The sequence below is a fragment of the Gasterosteus aculeatus genome, chromosome 9 (genome assembly GCF_964276395.1).
Source record: "Gasterosteus aculeatus chromosome 9, fGasAcu3.hap1.1, whole genome shotgun sequence".
NCBI lineage: Eukaryota > Metazoa > Chordata > Actinopteri > Perciformes > Gasterosteidae > Gasterosteus > Gasterosteus aculeatus.
In genome coordinates this window covers 14,968,606-14,988,649 of record NC_135696.1, presented here as the reverse complement: position 1 = coordinate 14,988,649, position 20,044 = coordinate 14,968,606, and the positions used below count along the sequence as shown (strand labels likewise).

The 20,044-nt window shown below is 40.9% G+C and overlaps 2 protein-coding genes across 4 annotated transcripts; one reads left to right on the top strand and one right to left on the bottom strand.

The window, feature by feature from the left end:
• Positions 1–405: 405 nt before the first annotated feature.
• Positions 406–2,746, top strand: fabp2 (fatty acid binding protein 2, intestinal). Its single transcript, XM_040186642.2, has 4 exons — positions 406–1,232; positions 1,641–1,813; positions 2,151–2,258; positions 2,535–2,746. The coding sequence occupies exons 1-4, from the start codon at positions 1,166–1,168 to the stop codon at positions 2,583–2,585; spliced, it is 399 nt and encodes a 132-aa protein (XP_040042576.2). The 5' UTR covers positions 406–1,165; the 3' UTR covers positions 2,586–2,746.
• Positions 2,747–3,187: 441 nt separating this feature from the next.
• Positions 3,188–19,735, bottom strand: usp53b (ubiquitin specific peptidase 53b). 3 transcript variants are annotated; one of them, XM_040186639.2, is made up of 17 exons: positions 19,382–19,735; positions 18,187–18,383; positions 17,575–17,735; positions 17,390–17,482; positions 17,131–17,265; positions 16,682–16,795; positions 16,388–16,470; positions 15,237–15,342; positions 14,273–14,419; positions 13,804–13,953; positions 13,549–13,717; positions 10,867–10,989; positions 10,022–10,739; positions 8,774–8,835; positions 7,339–7,417; positions 6,455–7,248; positions 3,188–6,011 (listed from the first exon to the last, which is right to left on the bottom strand). In XM_040186639.2, the coding sequence occupies exons 2-17, from the start codon at positions 18,278–18,280 to the stop codon at positions 5,935–5,937; spliced, it is 3,105 nt and encodes a 1,034-aa protein (XP_040042573.2). In that variant the 5' UTR covers positions 18,281–18,383; positions 19,382–19,735; the 3' UTR covers positions 3,188–5,934. The 3 variants fall into 3 exon arrangements, with proteins under 3 accessions (XP_040042573.2, XP_077965180.1, XP_077965181.1); XM_078109054.1 differs by having other exon boundaries at positions 17,575–17,729; positions 19,382–19,521; XM_078109055.1 differs by lacking the exon at positions 10,867–10,989.
• Between the last annotated feature and the right edge of the window lie 309 nt (positions 19,736–20,044).

The following is a 20,044-nucleotide window of genomic DNA, read 5'->3' as shown; positions in this document are numbered from 1 at the left end:
AAGTATCCAGATTCATCATGCCTTTTCTCCTCTTCCTGCCAATGGTTTCATCAATAAAGGATCCTTTGCAGTTCATCAAATGTTGGATCCCCAGAGTGCTCAACATTTTACACACCAGGCGCTGACTAAAATCGGTTTAAGTCACTCTAGTGACATGCTGTCCCGTACCGCTCCTTTTGTAAACCATTATGTTGGCAGTGTCACAGCTGATGCTCTAACTAGCATAAGGGATGTAATTGTGTTTGCGATAACGTGAACTAATCCAGTTATCTCAATTGTATCTCAGTTTCATCACTGCAGTCGTAATAAAAAGGTATCTGTTGTGATAAGAGCAGATTCAAGGAGATGGAAGTGAAGGTCAGGCAAAGGTCTCGTGGTAAGACAAGAAGAGGCTTAGATAAGAAAAGAAAGACATGCTTTGCAGATTTAATTCATCTCTTTGTAAAAGCTCAATGTTCATGAAATACTTGCATATAAGCTTTTTGCTACATTTAGAGAAACTTCTTACTTTGATAATGTCAATTTTTTTATGGTCCAGTTAGTTTCGACTTAGTAAATTGTGTTCATTATGTTGTCAAAATAAACCTTACATAATACAAATGTACAAACACAGACACACTATAAAAAGGATTTCCTCGTCTGCATAAGCTTTACGTTTGCCTAGAATAAGCCTGAAACACATCATATGGTTTTCAGCATTTCTTACCAACACCCATAAATGCATTTATTAACGTCAAAGGTCACAAATCAGAAGTATCATTGGACACACATTAACAACCACACACACAACCAGGCAATTACATGAAGGTCTCACATATATTTTCATATAAGAAGAGGTTTCATGGTGAAGTTACTGTTTGGTGTGACCAAACTCCCCTTTGCAACCAGATACACCGGAAACAGCACGTTTAACCATTTCATTACAAATACAATGAACCACACGGTAATACCTGTCGCGTTTGGCGCGGTTCGGTTAAGGACCTTGGCATCACCCAATCATCTACAGCCGTGGACATTGCCTGGAAAACAAATGAGCTTTAAACGGCCACATCAGCAATACGATTAGATGATGAGATAAGAGGCTGGTGTGGTTTAAAAGGAGGGTCAGAGTCTCGAGTGAGACACTCCTTGCTGCAGAGTTGTCCAGCTCACCCCCACAGCCACCATGACCTTCGACGGCACCTGGAAAATTGATCGCAACGATAACTATGACAAATTCATGGAACAAATGGGTGAGTGTTTTCAAACTGAGCCGATAAAATGCTGAAAAAGGAATAGCATGTTTCTTAAATATATACAATATTGGTTGAAACACAGTCTGTCACAGTCTAATAACTCATCTTTTAAAGCGTTGATAACGTTTAAATTTATTGGGGGGTTATTATTTCTCAAAGAAAAAGACACAGTGAGAAATTCAATAAGTCCATTCACCTTTTTGTAATGCGGTCAATTTATTAGTAAAATCAGTAAAAAAAATAATTTTAATGACTTTAAAGCATTGTGTCTCCCATTAAAACTCTTTGTGGAGCAATGACCTGCTGATGTTTGTGGTTTGGCTTTTTTTTAAGTGTTTAAATCCTGACACACTTCCTCTGATTGTTTAGAGCCTACTAACCCTATTACAATGTGTCTATTGATAGGAATCAACATGGTGAAAAGGAAGCTGGCTGCTCACGACAACCTCAAGATCATCATCCAACAGAATGGAAACAAGTTTGCTGTCAAGGAAAGCAGCAATTTCCGCAACCTGGAAATAAACTTCACCCTGGGGGACACCTTTGAGTACAGCCTCGCCGATGGAACAGAACTATCAGTACGTAAAAGCAATCTGGAGGATGTGCCCTTCCCATCAATACACTTTAAAACCGACTCTAACAAGAAAGGAGTTGTATTTGAGTCCAGTGATCTGCAGTTTTGTCATTTTGTGGAATTGTTTAGTTCTAAACACTTTAAGATAAGCTGGTTATCTTAGCCACTTTAGACTTTGAACCCTTTAGCTGCAAGGAAAAAGTGAATTTAATTTTATTATGGTAATAATTGTGGTCGATATTATCTCACTGCCACAGTTACAGATGCAAAACTCTCCACCTGTCAAAGAGCTTTCCCGCTTAATATTCACGTCATGCATAACTTTCATGTTTCACTCGCAGGGCTCCTGGAACATGGAGGGAGAAATGTTGAAGGGGATCTTCAATAGGAAGGACAACGGAAAGCAACTGACGACAACCCGAATTGTCCAAGGAGACGAGCTCATACAGGTGGGCAAAACACGGGGCACATAAAATAATTTGCGCTTAAACCTCACGCTCTGTAAGCTGTTAATGAGGTTGCAGAGAAACAACATATTTTATAATGTTAAGAGATACCGGATATAAGTTAAATAAGCATACACCAGTGAAAATCTCATACCTTGTATCCATTTTATATATATTAAGAAATTATGATCCTTTTCAACAATGTATTGAGTGTTAGCCCCGTTCAAAATGAAAAGAAAAACTGTGAGGTTATTTATAATTACCATATCTCATCAACAGAGCTACAACTACGAAGGTGTGGACGCAAAGAGGATTTTCAAGAAGTGTTAGACGGATGAAGACTTGAAGATTACATTCAGTATTGTTTTACAACTCACACCAACACTTCCTTCAAAAAAAAGCACTGGCCTATTTGTACACAAGTATATGCATCAGATTTTAATTGCACATGGTTTTGATACGTTCAGTAATAAAACCATACTTTGACTATTTTCTGTGTTTTGCCCTGTTTTGTTCTTATCCAAAGGACAATTTTCATTGAACATCTGCAATTGTGCTGCAAGTGATGGAAACTAAACGTACCCAAATGACCAATTTGGAGATTCCACCTTTACATGGCTCGACCAAAACCTCATCTTTGCTCAACTTCATTTAATAGTCGGGTCAGGGTGTGGGAATAAAGGGTTTCGGTATGGTCTGCCAGAGGTTTTGGGCTACACCTGCATCACCCAAAAGTGATATTCACTACAGCATTCAGTTTTGTTGTGTTCCAAGTTCGTTTACTCATGTTATGTTACATACATTCTGATTCTCACGTCCCTGCAGAAATCCAACAAGTGTTACTTTGATGATGGTACCAAGACTTTCCAGTAAGGGCTGAAGCCAGAGGCCGAGGGTTTAAAAAGAAAAAACACATGCAGTGAAAGGACTAATTTGAGAGTGATACAATAGTTTAAACTTTATTCAACAATAAATAAAAATAAATATAGATTATCTACAAAAATATAAAGTGTAGACAGATTTGATATGTTTCTTTAAATTGGTCTGTACTTGCACAAGTCATGAAGCATTCACTGAAGCACCAATGACTCAATTCAACAGTAATGTCGGATGAAATCCTAACCACACACAGAGGTATGACAAGAGGATCCGGGGCGGCGTTCAGTTCCAACACATCAGGCCTTATCAGCCGGATCAAATGAGATGACAAAACAGGGAAAGTTCCCCTTCGTTCTTGGGTGTTGATGCAATACAGTGTAATTATGTCCCGTCCCTGCATACACATCACAAGATAAAAGATATGGATTGATGAAATGCCAAACGTAACATCATGTGACGCAGGACATGAAGCAAGAACATAAAGCATTTCCTCAACTGAAGACTATGGCTCACTGGTGCAATAGGAAACCAACGGAGTGGCTCCTTTTCCCAGACCTCACATCCAAACAGACACACAGGCATGCGTGCACATTTAATCACCCAACAAATTATTACAAATTAAGGCTCTTTTAAACTGGGAAAGTGAGATGCACTTCCAGCACAGATTTTCCCATTTTGACATTCAAACTACGAAAATGTCAAACTTTTGTGCAGCTATTTGCAGAGCGAACACAGACCTTGCTGCTACTGTTGTAACTTCCAAGTCTAAAAGGGCTTTTAACAATATCGCAATTGGCACAAACCCATCCCCTGGAACTTCAACGCACCCTTACACACACAGTAGAAAGGTGCGAGTCAGAGGAGTGTCAACAGATATGTCTCTATTAGCGTTGCATATTTTAAAGGTTTTGCATGACTTGCATTCATCTCCTTCAATCCCCCTAATGTGGTTTCCCTCACAAATAACACGTCTCTCTAAAAAATGTTAAGGCACTGTTGATACAACCGAAGACACAAAATTCAGTTACAGCTTATGTGAAAACAATTCCTCTTATTACAGATAAAGAAAATAACATGATAAATATTGTAATTAAATGGTATATCCATTAGTCACATAAGAAAGCACAAAAAACACACAGTGAGACAACATTTAGTTCAATCTGGTCAATATACCTGAACTCTATCTTATCCAGTGGTAGATTTCTTTATCCTTTGAATATCTTAGATATCTCAAAATAATTAATCATTTAACTACAATTGCACATCTTGTGTGGACGCAACCTTTTATGACGTATGTGTCGTATCATGGAAAGTAAATACAACACACACAAACACAGGAGATTAGGTGACTGTGAGGAGTTTAACTGGGTAGAGATATAGCCATATATAGCCATAAATGGCTGTATGTTTAGGAAAAGACAATCTAGTGAAAATTATTATAAATATTCAATTGAACAACACTGATTTTATGTGTTTTCTGGAATGTTGACTGTACAGAATATGACAACATAAGACAAAGTTCATGTCAATGTTAAAAAAACTTACAAATTAACTGCAAATTGAATTTAATTAAGTCAAATCGAATAGAAGTTCTCTTTGTTGGATTCAAAGTCCAGGACTATCATGCTCATGCGTACGCTGCACACACTGATAGTAACATTTTGAAAAGGCCACATGCAGGCTGCAGAACATTAATCTAACAGACAAAAATAATGTTTGTGTTGTACGCTCATTATCAAATAAGCATGTTGATTATATTGGCATCGTTATGAAAATACCTGCAAATACAGACGTGTCTACTTTTAAAGGAAGACTGGAAAGAATACAATTTGACATCACTGTGTAAGAAAAAAAGAACACAGTCCAAGGTAGAATTCACAGGGAGACATGGTCGTACGGTATATAAGGACCTACTGCATAACATGAGGGCTACTCCAACTTCACAACATCGCAGTCAAATTAAAGGCTTGCAGACTGCCGAGAACTGTACGGTCATGCTGAATGACATTTTGAGAAACATCTTTCCATATCAATGAATAAGGGCAGTATAATCTTTGCCATCAGAAGTTTACAAGTACAGGACAGCCCCCAGTCGTTCATTAACGCAGAAACACAGTAAAAAATAGCTGATAAGTGATAACTGTTTCAATAAAATAGTAATTTAAGTGTTGCAATATCTGTTGTCCTCAAGCCGTCAATGTGCATTAGGTTTGAAGATACCCAGATATTACTTCTTTGACTAGTGTAAATAAGAAAGCCACCTCAAACATGCTGCTTTTAATTTCGTGGTGTAGAATGACATCATATTCTGCATCTTAAATAGTATCGTAAATATAGATTTTCACCTGACTGAACAGTCATGTGCCCTCAAACGTGCTTCTTTTATCTTTGTAAGATTACGGTACAGTTTGTCTTTCATGCCTTACTTGAAATATGACGGTATATCTACAATTCTGTAGCGCTTCTGCATAACTACTGCACAAAATACACATTGGAACTTGACATACGTTGATTAAAAAGAATAGTAAAGACTCAAGAACATTTTGTAAAAAATTAAATCAGTCTAGATTTTGGTTAAACTAAATAGTCTTGCAGCAATACTGTGGTAGACAGTGGAAGACAGTATGCTTACGCAACAGCATTCAGAAAAAAAGGTTTTACTTATGTGACAAGCTTGCATAAATAAATGACACTCGATTTGGAGATTCTTCAAGACATGTTTCCATTCTGTAAACTCTTTGGCATCCAGTTAGTTCTCTACTGACCACCTTCCACGTAAACCAACCTTGCCAAGTAACACTCATAAAAAACCACGTTCATCCAGTCCTTTGGCTGTCACTGGGTTCCATTTTGCTGTGGGTTTATTGCTATTATGGCCTGTAAAGAAAAAAAGCCTTGTTTAAATGATATTTAATGATTTATACTGTATGTACATTTACACCACTTCAAAGAAGAAAAGTGAATACTACAATATATATAATTTGGTTTTTTACTTTTCCAAGAACCGTCAGGTAGATGTGGGCATAAATTCTCCTGTGTATAATTTTATATAGTGGTTTTTATATATTATATAATGAAATAATACATTTTATTGAGAATTAATTGAAAAAAAACTGTAATGGATTCAAAATGAAAAAGAATCAAAAGAAGGTGCATAGGCCTGTTGATTGATTTACAGCCTTGTCCTCAATGGCCCGAGTGACCAGATATTAAAGAATAGCTTCCACAGCTAAATAAATATCTATAAATATATGGGTATATACAGTATGTTGTGAGAATGCTCGGCCGTGCACTCAGGTTCGCGTGTTAGAGAGGCTTACTTGTTTCAGGTCTGGCCTTTGGCAGATCCTGTGAGTATGTGTCAGTGGGGAGTGTGTGGCCGGTATCTCTGCGCTCGCCCGCGACCGCGGCCCGCGGCACCGAGGCCGAGAGGACAAGAGGCCTCTGGTTGTGGTACTTGAGGCGGTACGTTTCCGTCATGCAATTATCCACAGTGAAGTACGTTGTCAGAGAAACCTCTTGAGCCGGCGCCGCTCGCTCCACCCTGCATCCAGTCGATCTTTCCTCGCTTTCGCACGACGACGGCGTGCTCCTCCCCGGGTCGGAGCCCGACTTTGAACTCGCGTCCGAGAAGGTCCTGAGGCCCGAAATGTCAGGCCTCCTGTGAGGACAGGCGCAGGACGTGGGCGAGAGACGAGGACTCGGCGGGAAGGGTTCCTGCAGCGTCCTCGGTCGGGACGCCGGGTGGCCGGTTTCCCCCGGGTGGGGAGAGATCCGCTGGAGGGGCGACCCCGTCCTGCCGAGCGGACGCTGACTGTTCAGTTGGAGCGGTTCCGCGGTGGCGGCGCCGGCGGGGCTGCAGGGCGAGGTCACGCGAGGACAGCGGAGTTCATTGGCGCTGGTGTTTTCCCCGTCATCGGGCTCAGAGAGAGCGAGATCGTCGGAGCTGTTCCATTCAGAGCTGCTGGTTTTCGCCATGTGCCTCTGGGCTGCGTTTTCTCCCGCGTGACCTTTGCAGCTGGTCGGCTCACTCGGCCTGTTTTCTGAACCAGCTGAGTCCCTCTCGGAGGATACTACTTTTCTGGAGGTGCTGGAAGTGTACTTTGATTTCCGTCTACAAGAAATAAAGACGGAAAAATATATTTTATAGGAATGGAAACGAGCAGGAGAAGTTATTTATAGTTTTTTTAAAAACGAGCACTACCTCGCACTTGGACTGCACTTTAGATGTGAATGTGGAACTTGGTCATGGTTCTTTCCCTGCGGTTTGGGTTGATGTTTACCTACGACAGAAGCACAGCTGATTAAAACACAGTGCCAGAGGAGGACAATAAAAAATAAAGATGGCTTGATCAACTCCTTTTAAAGCCATTACACTAGTTCCATAGTGGGGAGTCTAATTACCACAGTTTTACAGACTGTATTTAGTTAATTCATTTCTACGCCAGGAAATGTTTAGAACACAACAACTAAAAAGATATTTGGCATGACTAAACATGAAGAAGATTAGAGAGAGAAAAATAGATTTCAGTGCAATGAAGGAGATTCATTCTCAGAATTAAGAGATTTAATCCAGAATATTGAGAATCGGCATAACCAGATTTTAGACTTTAATCACATAATTCAGACTTATTTTTCTCTTGCTCGTCTTTCTTAAATCTGAACGATTTATGCACACACTTAAGAACTGAATTTATACAAAAGTAGAGGCCATTTCGAGACAAAATCATCTACATATTATACAATGAAACCAATGTTCCCTCTGGGCAGCAGGTGGCAGCAGAAGAGTTTAATTCACATTAGACCTCCTCACAGCTGGAGGACCCAGCTAGTAAGCTCAGTCAGCATGGCGCTGAATTCCTTCCCTTTAAAAATAGATGTCTCATTTTTTTTTTCTTTGCTGTTGCCCCCGAGAGGCCCATGCAAGGATAACAGCTTTAGCTGTCTGTTGGAAACACACTGGCTCTGGATGCACGCAGCCTTGATAAAGTAGTGCAGCGCACTAAAACAACTGCACAAAAAAAGAAAGACATTAATGACAATGCCGACACCCACGTCCAGCTGTGCTATCTGAATTATCTCTGTGGGATTATCATCAGATTAATGCGTGGGCAGGGCTGACTGGGTGAAGAGGTGAGGAAGCCAGTCCGAGCTCAGAAATCAATCCTTCAATTACTCTCACCTCACCAGCTCACACTACGTCTGTTAGACTAACACAACTATAGAGATAGAACAAGAGGTAGGGGTGTGCTAGGGTGTGCATGCATGCCAAACTAATTTTCCACTGACCGAACCCTCGTATCTTGTATTTACTACTCATGATTCTTCATTTATCTGTTAATCTTTCTTTGGAAGTATTGCAGATTAGATATGACACATGCTAATTTTCTTTAATGCTGTTATCTTATTTTTAACTCATGCTACCATATTCGGTTGTGTTTCATCCATATCTCTTTTTTTTTTTTACCTCTGCTTTTTACAACACTGCCACGATTCATTTTCAAAGACGACTTGATGTGAATGTGTTTTCAGGGCTTGAGTATTAATTTGAACAAATTGTCATGTCTAGACGATATATTTAACTAACGTATTACAGTCTAAATATTCAAAAATAAAGCCCTTGACGTCCTTGCACTTACCATTGTGTGAAGGTGAGGAGGTTGTACTCGATTTGGCATCGCCTCCCTTTCTGTGCAGCTGACTGAAAATTTAAAAAATATATACAATTATTCAACACAAGTTTTAAATCAATCCTGTTTTCATGGTATGTCAATATTTTTTGGAAAAGCAGAAAGAACAGAAAGTAACACTCAAACACACTTTCATGGTCATTCAAACCAAATATTGCAAAGCTAAGATCCAACGCCTGAAAAGAATGTGGTCTTTCAATATTTAACATTATTTCAATGGGGAGGAGCCTAATAACTTATTGTGAAATATATATATTAACATTAATTTCCATAGAAATATCCTGTCAAGGGATAGGATCACATTTTTAATTCTTAAGGCAACTCAGGGGCCTGTTTGAACACTAAAACAGGTTGCTCATCCTTTAGTCATTCGTCCTGTTCATACCAGCCATTAAAAGATTCCTAATGTGCTTTCCTATGCAAGGGACCAAACTCCTAATCTAAGTTAAGTGCAGAGATGTGTTGCATGTGTATTATTAGAAATAGCAATCATGTTGCTATAATAACATATGGTCTGTAATGGAATCCTGTCCTCATGAAATCATATATCAGGATATTGTCATACACAATAATGTGGTCATCACATACATGTTGTTTAATTGTCACAATTGTCATTGTTTATTGCTGCTGATTATTTTTATCCTGTAAAGCACTTGGGCTGGCCATTAGCCTTTAAAAGTGCTACTTACAAATTAAATTGACATTGACATGTACCCAATCAAATTTTAAAGATTTTAAAGTTCCTGAGAAAAAGTATAGTTTTAATTTGTGAAGTAATAATTCACAAAACTATCTGGTTATTTAATGTATTTAGTTATTGAATTTCCACGAATAAGCTTTATCAAGTTTTGCTTTGATCGATACATCAACTGTTCGGCACAGAATAAACTCCGACGGCTGAAGGCTACAATTATCTTCGAATAGAGTTGAGAAATGCACTTGTAATACATGTGCATTACAAAGTAATCTTTTAATGGCCTATGTGAACAGGAGGAAATATTAAATCAAGTCTTACATGTGCACCTGCCTATTGTTTTAAGACAGAGCCGAAAAATGTTCAACCTGTCCACACCTGTAGTTATTCACATAATACAGTAATACATATTTATTTACAGCTGTAACGACGAGTGATTAATATACCTTGTAAAAGGTGCAACTTCTTGTAATCTGTGACCTCCATCGAACAACGCTTCTTACCTTTGCAGCTGCGCCTCCGGCGTCGATCGCTGGTCTTTAACGACGAAGCCGTCGACGCCAGGTGAGTCGGGGTTGGTGGAGCCGCTGCTGAGTCTATCGCTGCTCTCGTAGCCGGACTCGGTCCTTTGGATGGTCCAGGTATCACTTCGCAGCAGTGCCTTTGGGCCTCCCTTAAGTCTGCCGCCCCTCTGCTGGTTGGCCCTGCTCTCCGACTCCACGGAGCTGTGGCTCTCGGTCTCGTGCCGCTGCTCGTCCTCGTAAATCGTCATCAAACACTTCTGCCTCCTGTCCTCTCTGGCCCTCGCGTACTCCCGCTCGCGGTCTCGGCTCTGTTCGCCGTGCGCTCTCTCCTGCGAGGGAGGCTTGCCGTGACGGGGGCTGTCGTGTTGCTGTTGGCGACGCTGCTCCAGTTCATTCAGAACAGTGTCCACGTTCAGCACCTCCCGAATGGGTCTCCAGGTGGACTTGGATTTGTTACGGCTGTCTTGCTCCCGGCAGCTGTCCTGCTCAGGGCGGCTCGGTGAGGAGTTGTTCTTCCGGCTGTGGCCGCCGCCGCCGCCGCTGCCCTGCGTGCTGATGGACTGCCCACGTGGCTCCTGACATCCTCTGCTTGGATGGTTTGATGACTTCTCACTGCGTGGATGGGTTTTTAATTTTTGGTCCACAAGAGTCCTCGGTCCATTCTCTGGAGGAGATGAAGATCTTGCATGTGCCATTTCTAGAGAGGAAGGACACAGATTATTGATCGTCACGCTCCGATGTACGTTTTTGTTCTTTCTACACTGGCTTGCCCTCTTTTGCTCTCTATCATCAGCGTTCCCTATGATGCAGACACAATGCTCTACCTTTGTGTTGTGATAGGTCCGTTTTCCGATGGCCTCGATCCTTTTTTGATGTTTCACTTGGCCTCTGCAAATTCTCCAGGAAAGGTTCCTGGAATTTGTTAGGATTGCCAGGAGGAGGTTTCACTGAGGAAAATAAATATTGAAATGGCATGTTTTACCTTTGATTTATTTTGAGTTACCCTTTCTGATTGTGACTGAAGACATCAGTGAAGCACATAGTAAAAAAATACTTTTTGGACCTAAGCTGCCTTTAGCTACATAAAAGAGCATAAGTTATGAATTACCAATTCGGGTGTCACACAACCATTTACATCAGTACATTTTATTGGGTACCAGATGATAACTGAGGCTTAATAAATGTGCTAGAGCGTATCTGATAAACCTGCATTATGTGCAAAGCTCGGACAAATTCACACTGTTTTGTGCAGTTTTTAGCTTGAGGTAACAACGGTTACCCGGCCGGCTCATCGTACTAATTTTAATACAGCTAGAATTTGTGCTAATGAATCTCTGCAACAAATGAAGCAACAGACAAAACCACCCAACAAATCTTACAAAATAACATTGCTAGTGCAGTGTGAAAATACAGTACTGCTCCCACATTTGCCAACGCTGTGTTTTTGTTTGCCTCTGCAGCAAGAAGGTCACTGTGAGGAACAAGAGACGCTGTGAACTGCTTCCAAATGTGCTTTAAAATCATCACCTTCACCCAGCAGCAGTCCTCTACGGTTACAGCACCTGCTTGTGGCTGCTTGCATTTGTGTTTTTATCCAACTGACACTCCATGATATCGTGAGGATCCACAGTGAAACACAATACAACCTAAAAGTATAATGAATCCTCTCTGGAACATGAGGTAGGGAGCGTGTGATGCTGTGTGCATGACTGCTGGATCGCACAGCAGTGGTGAGTAACAGCACTGAGTAAGCTGCCCAGATTTGGTGATGAAATATTTGGGCTGTTCCACTGAACCAGTGATACCAGTGTTAGACGGAGTAGACTACTAGTTCAACTGCCAAGGAACTAAGCAGGTCACACCTGATCGTGATGGCCGAAGTTAAACAGGGACTTAGTAATGCAAGTATAGTGTCACACTGCACAGCTGTTGTCGATGTAGAGAAGGGCAAATTAACCGTGAATGAGTAGTCAAAGAGAAAAAAGGCAAATCATACAATCAACATAGGCAGATATTTAAACTGAGCCACGTCTCGCTCTATAACAAAAAGCAATCACTTACGCTCATTTTCATAACAACGAGAATCCAGTCCCATGCCAGTCAAAGTGTTTGTGCTCCACACAAAACAAAAATAATCCCTCCAAACAGACGAGGCGCCATTGCCAAAAAAAAAAAAACCCAGCAGATGATTTAATGGAGGCAAACATGGGAAATGTCCGGGGGAGGAGCGAGAGCCGTGCAGCGGGAACAGCAGTGCGCTTGGTTACAGGAGCAGGGATTAGGGAGCGAGGCGTGGGTGGTAATCTGCGTGCAACTGAGGCATCATCCACATGTCAAGTTCAAGCCGGCACACAGGGAAGGACACGTTTTATGCTGACAGTTTAACAGCCCTGCGGTTTTCTCTCAATCCCGATGCAAACCATAACTGTTCATATACGGAGTGGAATATTTATTTCTATTGTCTATTTGATGTGTCACTTTGTTGATTAAAATTGTTCAGAGGATCAAAAAGACTGAAATTTATGGAAATTAGGTGATTAGATAAATGTACATGCGTTTGCATTAAAATCCCAATCATGAACTGGTATTTATAATCTACATTATATATTTATTATCAGTCAATACTAAATACATTATAAAAAATACTGCTGCCTGGTAGCAATTACCCTCTATTATTTAGAACAGAAATAATTGAATATATGTCTGTGGAAAGTTTAATTACATAACTAATATAATATATGTACACAGCAATAAGAAATATAGTAACTTCAGCATTTTTATATGAGTATAAAGCATACGTGCACCGTTGGTAAACTACAAAGCTTACTTTTGTGTATAATAATTAAGGCGATCGTCTTGGGAGTAATGTGGAGTCATTATTTTAATTCTGTTATGGGAGTGGTTTCTGATAACGTGGTCTAAGGGGCTAGCAAGGGCATTACCTCCCAAGTAAATACAAATACTATTTTCATCACAGGCGAACAGTAAAAACATGTTAATAAAAGAATTACTTTTCATAATGGTAAAGTTTGGTATGCATAACATTTAAAACTAATTAAATCCTTTAAAACCAAGTCCATGACTCTTTGATTGTCAAATAAACAGCCTGAAGCTTTAGACAAACATTAGTGAGGGATGCATTCACTTTTTCTGGCAAATGATTCTGGTCTAAGTAGGATTATCTGTTACGAGGACACCATGTCACGCAGAAATGCGTGTCCTCGTCCTCATGGTGTCCATGGCGTCCTAAAATACAAATATAATAAATCAATAAGCCAAAGTGTATTTTGAGTGGATTATTGCACTTTTGACATTATACTGTAAGTCTCAAAAGTTGGCAGTAGAAGAGAACAGCTGAATCTAACACTGTTTATTACAGTATTAAAAGGTTTGTGAAGTCACTCTATTTAAATAATGCTGGGGTTTTTATGTCTAAATACACACAGTTTGATTATCTGTCTGAAGTGCAACGGTCAGGTGGGCTTATAACCGGGAGATTGTGTTACCTGTCAGGTCACCGTTCATCTGGGCTTTGTACCGAGGCCACATGGTGGTTTGTCTTGGTGCATCTTCGCTGGACACCGGCGATCCCTCGGGATTGGTGTAAAATAAAAGGAGCGGCTGGTAATGCCCCCTGACACATTTAGAAGCAACATCTTTCCATTTGGATCCGATCTTGGGGGGGAAGAAGGGGGAAGTGCGGTATAAGAGCGTGTAACAGTAACAGGGATGAAGTGGATTAATAGCACAGAGAGCCTAACCTCTTTTACAGTAGCATCATCAAAAAACATCCATTTTGAAGATTTGGTGTGATAGGCAAAGGCTGAGTAATGTTTACTCGAAAAACAGATCATCCCCACCAGATGAAGCTCACTCCGTTTGGCATTTTCATCCGTGACACGGTTGAAAAGCTGAAATACAGCAAGTTGAGACAAGTTTGATCGCCACATGTTGCTCTTTAGCAGATGCTAAATCCTATGAGAATACAATCTATGTGTCCGTTTTTTGGTACTCTGTTGAAGTGTATCAAACATTACAACACAGTGACCTTCATCATTACTAGTTTGTGGAGAAAAGAAATCGTACAATAGCTGGCAGCTATTGTAATTTTCTACCAGTAAATTTAACAGTTCTTGTGCAAAAAAAGATTCACATCTAAATAAACCAATATCTTTATGAGGTCTGTAGTTCAGTGAGGTGTCATGTGATTAAGTGTGCTTCATCTCTTACCCCACACAGGTTCAAACGTGGTCCGAGTGCCCGAATTACGTCGTCTGTGAGATCAGACTGCTCAGCATCCCAAACAAATCCAATAGTGACAATCTCTGGACGGTTCAGCAGCACTCGGCGGATCTTGATACTTTGACCACAGTTGCTCTGCAAATTATGAAGAGAGTTATCAATGTTAAACCACTGAACAAATGTTAAATAGAGCTTTACTCGAAATAAATATCTTATCAAACACAAAGGAATTAAACTAACCAGACTGAAACCATTCAATCACATAAGATAGGGATCCAAAATGTGCAGCAAGTAAAAGTAAAATTGATCTTTTGCTTTTTAAATCTCGGCGATATATACATCAGAAAATGTCAGCGTAATCGGTCGTGGTCTCTGTATCTCTGTCTCAAACCCGCACACTGAAAAAAAACATCTGACATATCACTTCAAAATGTCATATCAAGGACTATTTCGAGATGGGAAAAGTGCCAGACAGCCCGATTATCTGTACGTCAGCATCACTAAGTCGGCACTGGAGATCGTGTTTTCTGGAAGGATCACTGGTTACGGGAAAAGAGCCCTCGGCTTCACCCAACTGATGCACAATGAAGAGGAAGACAGCGGTAGCAAGAACATACGAGCGAAGAGTGGATATTCCCCCCTTACTGCTATTTATATCCTAACACTAGTCTGGCACCGTCTCTTTCCGGGCCGCAGTGCAGAGTCGCAGCGGAGAGCACAGCATGTCCTCTACTGAGCTGCAGGAATAAACTTTGTGACCATGTTTTAGTAACAGAAATTTACTCTCCAGCAGAGACACTCAATTATTCATTAATGCCGGATCAAATCTGCGTTTAGTTGAACTAATTCAGCCAGACGAACGGCGAGACATTTTGAGCCACGACATAGAAGATGTCGGTTTTCTTAAGAAAAACATCCCAAAAGCAATGAATATTGACAATAAGTCACATACCGGGCAGCTCCGTTGGTCGCCTGTGTTGTTTGCTGCTTGCAGCAATTCTCCAAACATGTCCGACCTGAGCCGTTCGTTCTTCCCCAACATGCGATCAACCTGTTGGCTGAGCGAAAAAAAAGGAGAGTCTATCAATAGTTTGTTGCAAATCTATTTTAATGTATTTTTGAATTATTATTTATTTTGTAATCATCATAGTAAACACTTAATGGATATATTGCATCACCACAATCGTGTATTTGTAAAACACAGAAACTGTGTGATGGTAATCAATGTAAAATGTCTGAAATTGGGAATTTATTAGGGACACACATACAATTCGATGCAATCCAACACGACAGTTCTGCTAAGATTTAAGTTTAGGAAGATTTTAATGTTCTGTTGACATTGTCAGAGGTTAATGTTGTATTTAGTGGTGGTGCTGAACTAGTCTGCATTGTGTAAAAACGTGTATCTAATATTCTTCCCCCTCATGTATGTTAATGAAGGTAGAAAATCACCTGACTATCATACAGACCAGTTGAAAACAACACTACACACAGAGTTATATCAACACCACCCTTGCAGTGTGAATTAAAACTGAACATTTGTAATTCAATCAGGTATCCTGATTCCTGATTCCTGATTCCTGATTGAATTTATAGTGGACACATACAACATACAATATTTATAACATGTAACATAACTAGTGTTAAATCCATTACTGTGTTGAATGTAGATAATATTTAAACATGAAAGGTGTTCCTATCAACACACTTAATACCAGTGAATCCAAGCATACGGTCATTTTGTCCAGTGTGAAGATTTGCTTTGTTTATCAGACCGGTGCTTGGACGGGACTCAAGTGATCATACAGATCATGCATAACAGGAATTTTATATAAATTGTGCACTTAATATATAAATGGAAGCATTTAGATTTGAAATCAATGCAGATACAACAGGCAGCCATATAGTGTAGATTGGTTGATAATAATCAACAGTAGGTTTTTGAGTGGAAAAGACAGGAAGGAAATTGATCTAAGATGCTTAAAATTGCAATCATTTTTTTTTGTAATCTTATTTAATACTATGACATTTAAATCAGGATTAGCACTGGCCTGATTTTTGAATCGCATTTTTTAAAGCCATGGCAGTAAATCAAGCACTCACCATAACGCTGTGGTTGAGACGTAATGTACAAATTCTGTGAACGGGTGCGGGTCTGAAGATGCACCACAGCAACGACACACAAACTGCAAACGAGAAACAGATGCATTTAAGTGAAAGACCTGCGTTGGTCCAGTGACCAGTTATTAACGTTAACACGCTGTTAGAGAATCAGTGGAAGTCTTAAGTTATTGGTAGTATTGTTGTTGTTATACTTAGTTATTCTCCCTGTAGCTTCTTCACACCAATAAACAAATCACTATTGTGTTTTTTCTTAGAAGGTAAAAACTCAGTTACCTGCTCATACAGCATCATTGCAAACTTCTGATGGGTGATGCAGGATTTGGATGAACATGCGTCCGTCGCAGTGTCAGAAACTGTGTGTAAGTGAATTCGCTCAAGGATGTTCTCCTATTATATAAGAAATGAGAGCAGACAACTGAATACATGAACACCAATCCTACGCAGCACTTTTGCACAGTGATGCCTTTCAAACTATGAACCGGCCAGTCAAACCTTCTGAAACTAGTCTATTCTACCGCAGGTTCTGAAGTGGGTTTCAGGAGGTATAAGCACCACACAGACGGATCAAACACACAAATATTAGTAAGACGGCAAACTTGATGAAATCCAACATATCTCTACTTTCATCGTCACAGGGAAGAGAGCAGCATGACATTATCTCGTACGTAGCCACGGTGGGAAATTGGATGCCAATAAAAGCTAAAGGCACGTCATCAACGTACAAAGCACTCAGCAGCATCGTCCATCAGGCCCAGCTGGAAGCGTTGCTCATCCTTAAAAGTTTCAGCGAGAGCGTTCCGTAGGCTGTCGGAGGGGAGCACGCGCTCTCTGCTCTGCTGAAACTGGCTGAAGATGCTCTGCGAAGAATTACGATTAGTTGCTGTCATGAAACTGAATGGCATGTAAATCAAACAAAGTCAGCAAGTTTTTAAAAGTGCAAATATTACAAGATGAAATAACGTGCAGAGCGTAGAAACAAACCTTCAAAGCACAGAAGATGCACGCATCACCGAGACAGAAGTGACCCGAGAGCTGCCTCAGACTTCTTCTGAAGATGTCCAGCTGCCAAAGCACCTGTGACGGTTTGACCACAAAAGAACGAGACATTTGAATGATTTTCTTTGTTTGTAAAGTACTGAAAGAGTTGTGTTATCATGTTTCTTCACCTGTACGGCGCTGTTGAGGAAGCAGCTATTCTGTCCAGGCTCATTCAGCAGGCCTTTGGTGAGCGCGAGAGACAGCATGCTCCCAGGCTGGTAGGATTTCTTCAAGCCTCCACCAGGTTTTTTGAACATCTTCACCCATGCCCTGGAGTTAGAGCCTGCAGCTGATGAAAATAAATCACCCGATTCTGACATGTGTGATATCGCTCTCTTCTCCTGTGTCTTTTCGTCTCTAGCGAAGAGCTAAAAATGAACCGCCAAGGGCTTACGTTTTATATTACTTTGTCATTTCAAGGACCTTCATCATTTCAGTCGTTGATAGTAAAAAGTAAAAACCTTCACCACATGGGTCACCTTAAAATCCTCATGTCAAACTATACTATATATTATGGATGTTACCCACTCAAATATGCTAAACGCCTGTAATCTTCAGTGGATTTTTATTGAATATCTACATTGGTGTACTAATGATTCAATTATCGCACGGAACTATGGATGCATAATAGTCAATCCTGGAAGGAAATTTGATCAATCTTAGACACAACTTTCAATACATGATTAATCCAAATGCCTGACGGCTGGTCGGCAGGTGAGTCGTGTAGAAGGTAGATCTACCTTCTCCAGAGTTGGGGGGAGACTTGCTGCGGCTGGACATGCTGGAAGGTGGCAGCTGGTGCGCTGGTCTGGCCACGGGCTCCATCCATTTCATCCCCACGCCCCTCCGGGGCGGTTTGTCGAAAGCATGCTCAGGATCAGCCACCGCGCAGCCTAACCCACGTGCCACTGGACATTGAATGGCAACTGGACAATACCTGAGGGCGGGTGAGACGGGACAAGGAAACCATTCACGGGGCAGAATAGCTGATGAATGCTTAATATGGTGTGGAGGTTATTTCCTGCAGTTGGTTATTTGTTCAGAAACACTCAGACCTGATTTCTGACTTGGGCCACCTCTACAAAGCAGACTTTGCTCCGTGCATTGTGACCCCACTGGCTCTTGCAAAGACATGCAATGTTTTAGCACTTTTGACTAATCCAGTAGCTTGATAAGGGATTGAGTTTCTAGAAAACTCTTCTTAATTTACCTCTATGTATAACAGAACAAGAATATCATCCATCCAATGATACACGGGATAACAAAAATATTTTTACACAATTGTCTTATTTCCATTGTTTAAAAAAAGTCTCAAATAGTGTTTTATTGTTTAAATTGCAAGAATAGTTTAGAATACTTGCGGCTAAGATGATGACATATTTTTGTCTCGATCTGGTGCTACACATTTGCAATGTTTACACAAATCAAATTTGTATAAATTTTCATGATCAGATGAGAAAGTTACGCAAACTTATGTTAGTATATTTTTTAAATGTAGCTAAAATACATATTCTAAAAGATATATTGCAGGCATTTCACTTGGCTGGGCTTAAAGAAACAAACATATACCAGCCAATATTTTCATCATGTTGTTTTGCCTCAGTGCACACATGATCGAGTTTCTTCACCAGTGCCACTCAAACATGTGACGTCTGTATGAGGCCTGCACGCTCTGACATAATGCCCACTTTTGAAATAAGGTTCTAAAGAGGACACAAATCCGTCATCCAACGGTATTTCATGACCATACTAAGCTCGTCCAGTGGTTTAAAAAAAAAAAAAATCAACCAAAAGCTCAGGCGTGTGCGAATTCCCACAGTGGGGAACATGCTTGCGAAGCCTCACGGTCAACTGTGTGGGAGCAGCCGCGTAAATATGCCGCAACTTGCACACACGCATCGACAAAAACCCGGACCGAGTCCTGCGCCGACTCACCTCAAAGGGAAGCCGATGCAAAGCGTCTGATGGCAGCGCGGGGCGGTCCGGCCGTCACCGATCAGATCCCGGCATCAATAAAACCGGCTAGAAAACAGCGCAGATGCGTCCGGGCGCGTGTAATCGCAAAAGCGTTATCCGTCATAGTGCAGCATTCGCGATCCATCCGACGCGCACACCGACGACCCCGTCGCGCAAACCCGGCGCAGGACAGCGTTATTTCCCGTATTCTTTTCTTTTCTTTTTCTTTTTTGTTTTGTTGTTGAATTGTCCCTTCTTTGGGTTCAAAGTGGTCCGGCGATGGCGCGTGCGTGTGTCCGCATGTCCGATCGCGGATTAGTGATGTTTGGAGAGACTTGCTGGGTTGAACTCCGCCCCTAGTGCAGCCTCGAGCGCACTGCTGCTGCTGCTGCTGCTGCTGCTGCTGCTGCTGCTGTGTTGCAATCTCCAAATCCCTGCACGGCGAACTGTGTGCTGGCGGAAGGTCAGACTTCCAACTTGTCATGATGATGATGAGGAAAGACATCACATGACTGCACTGGTTTCATAATCATGCAGCACTGTGGGGACTAAACCCTGTGCGTATTTATTTATTTATCTATTTATTTTGGAAATGCGCTTCGCTTAAATGTCAAACAGCCGAACAGGATACTGTTTTATATT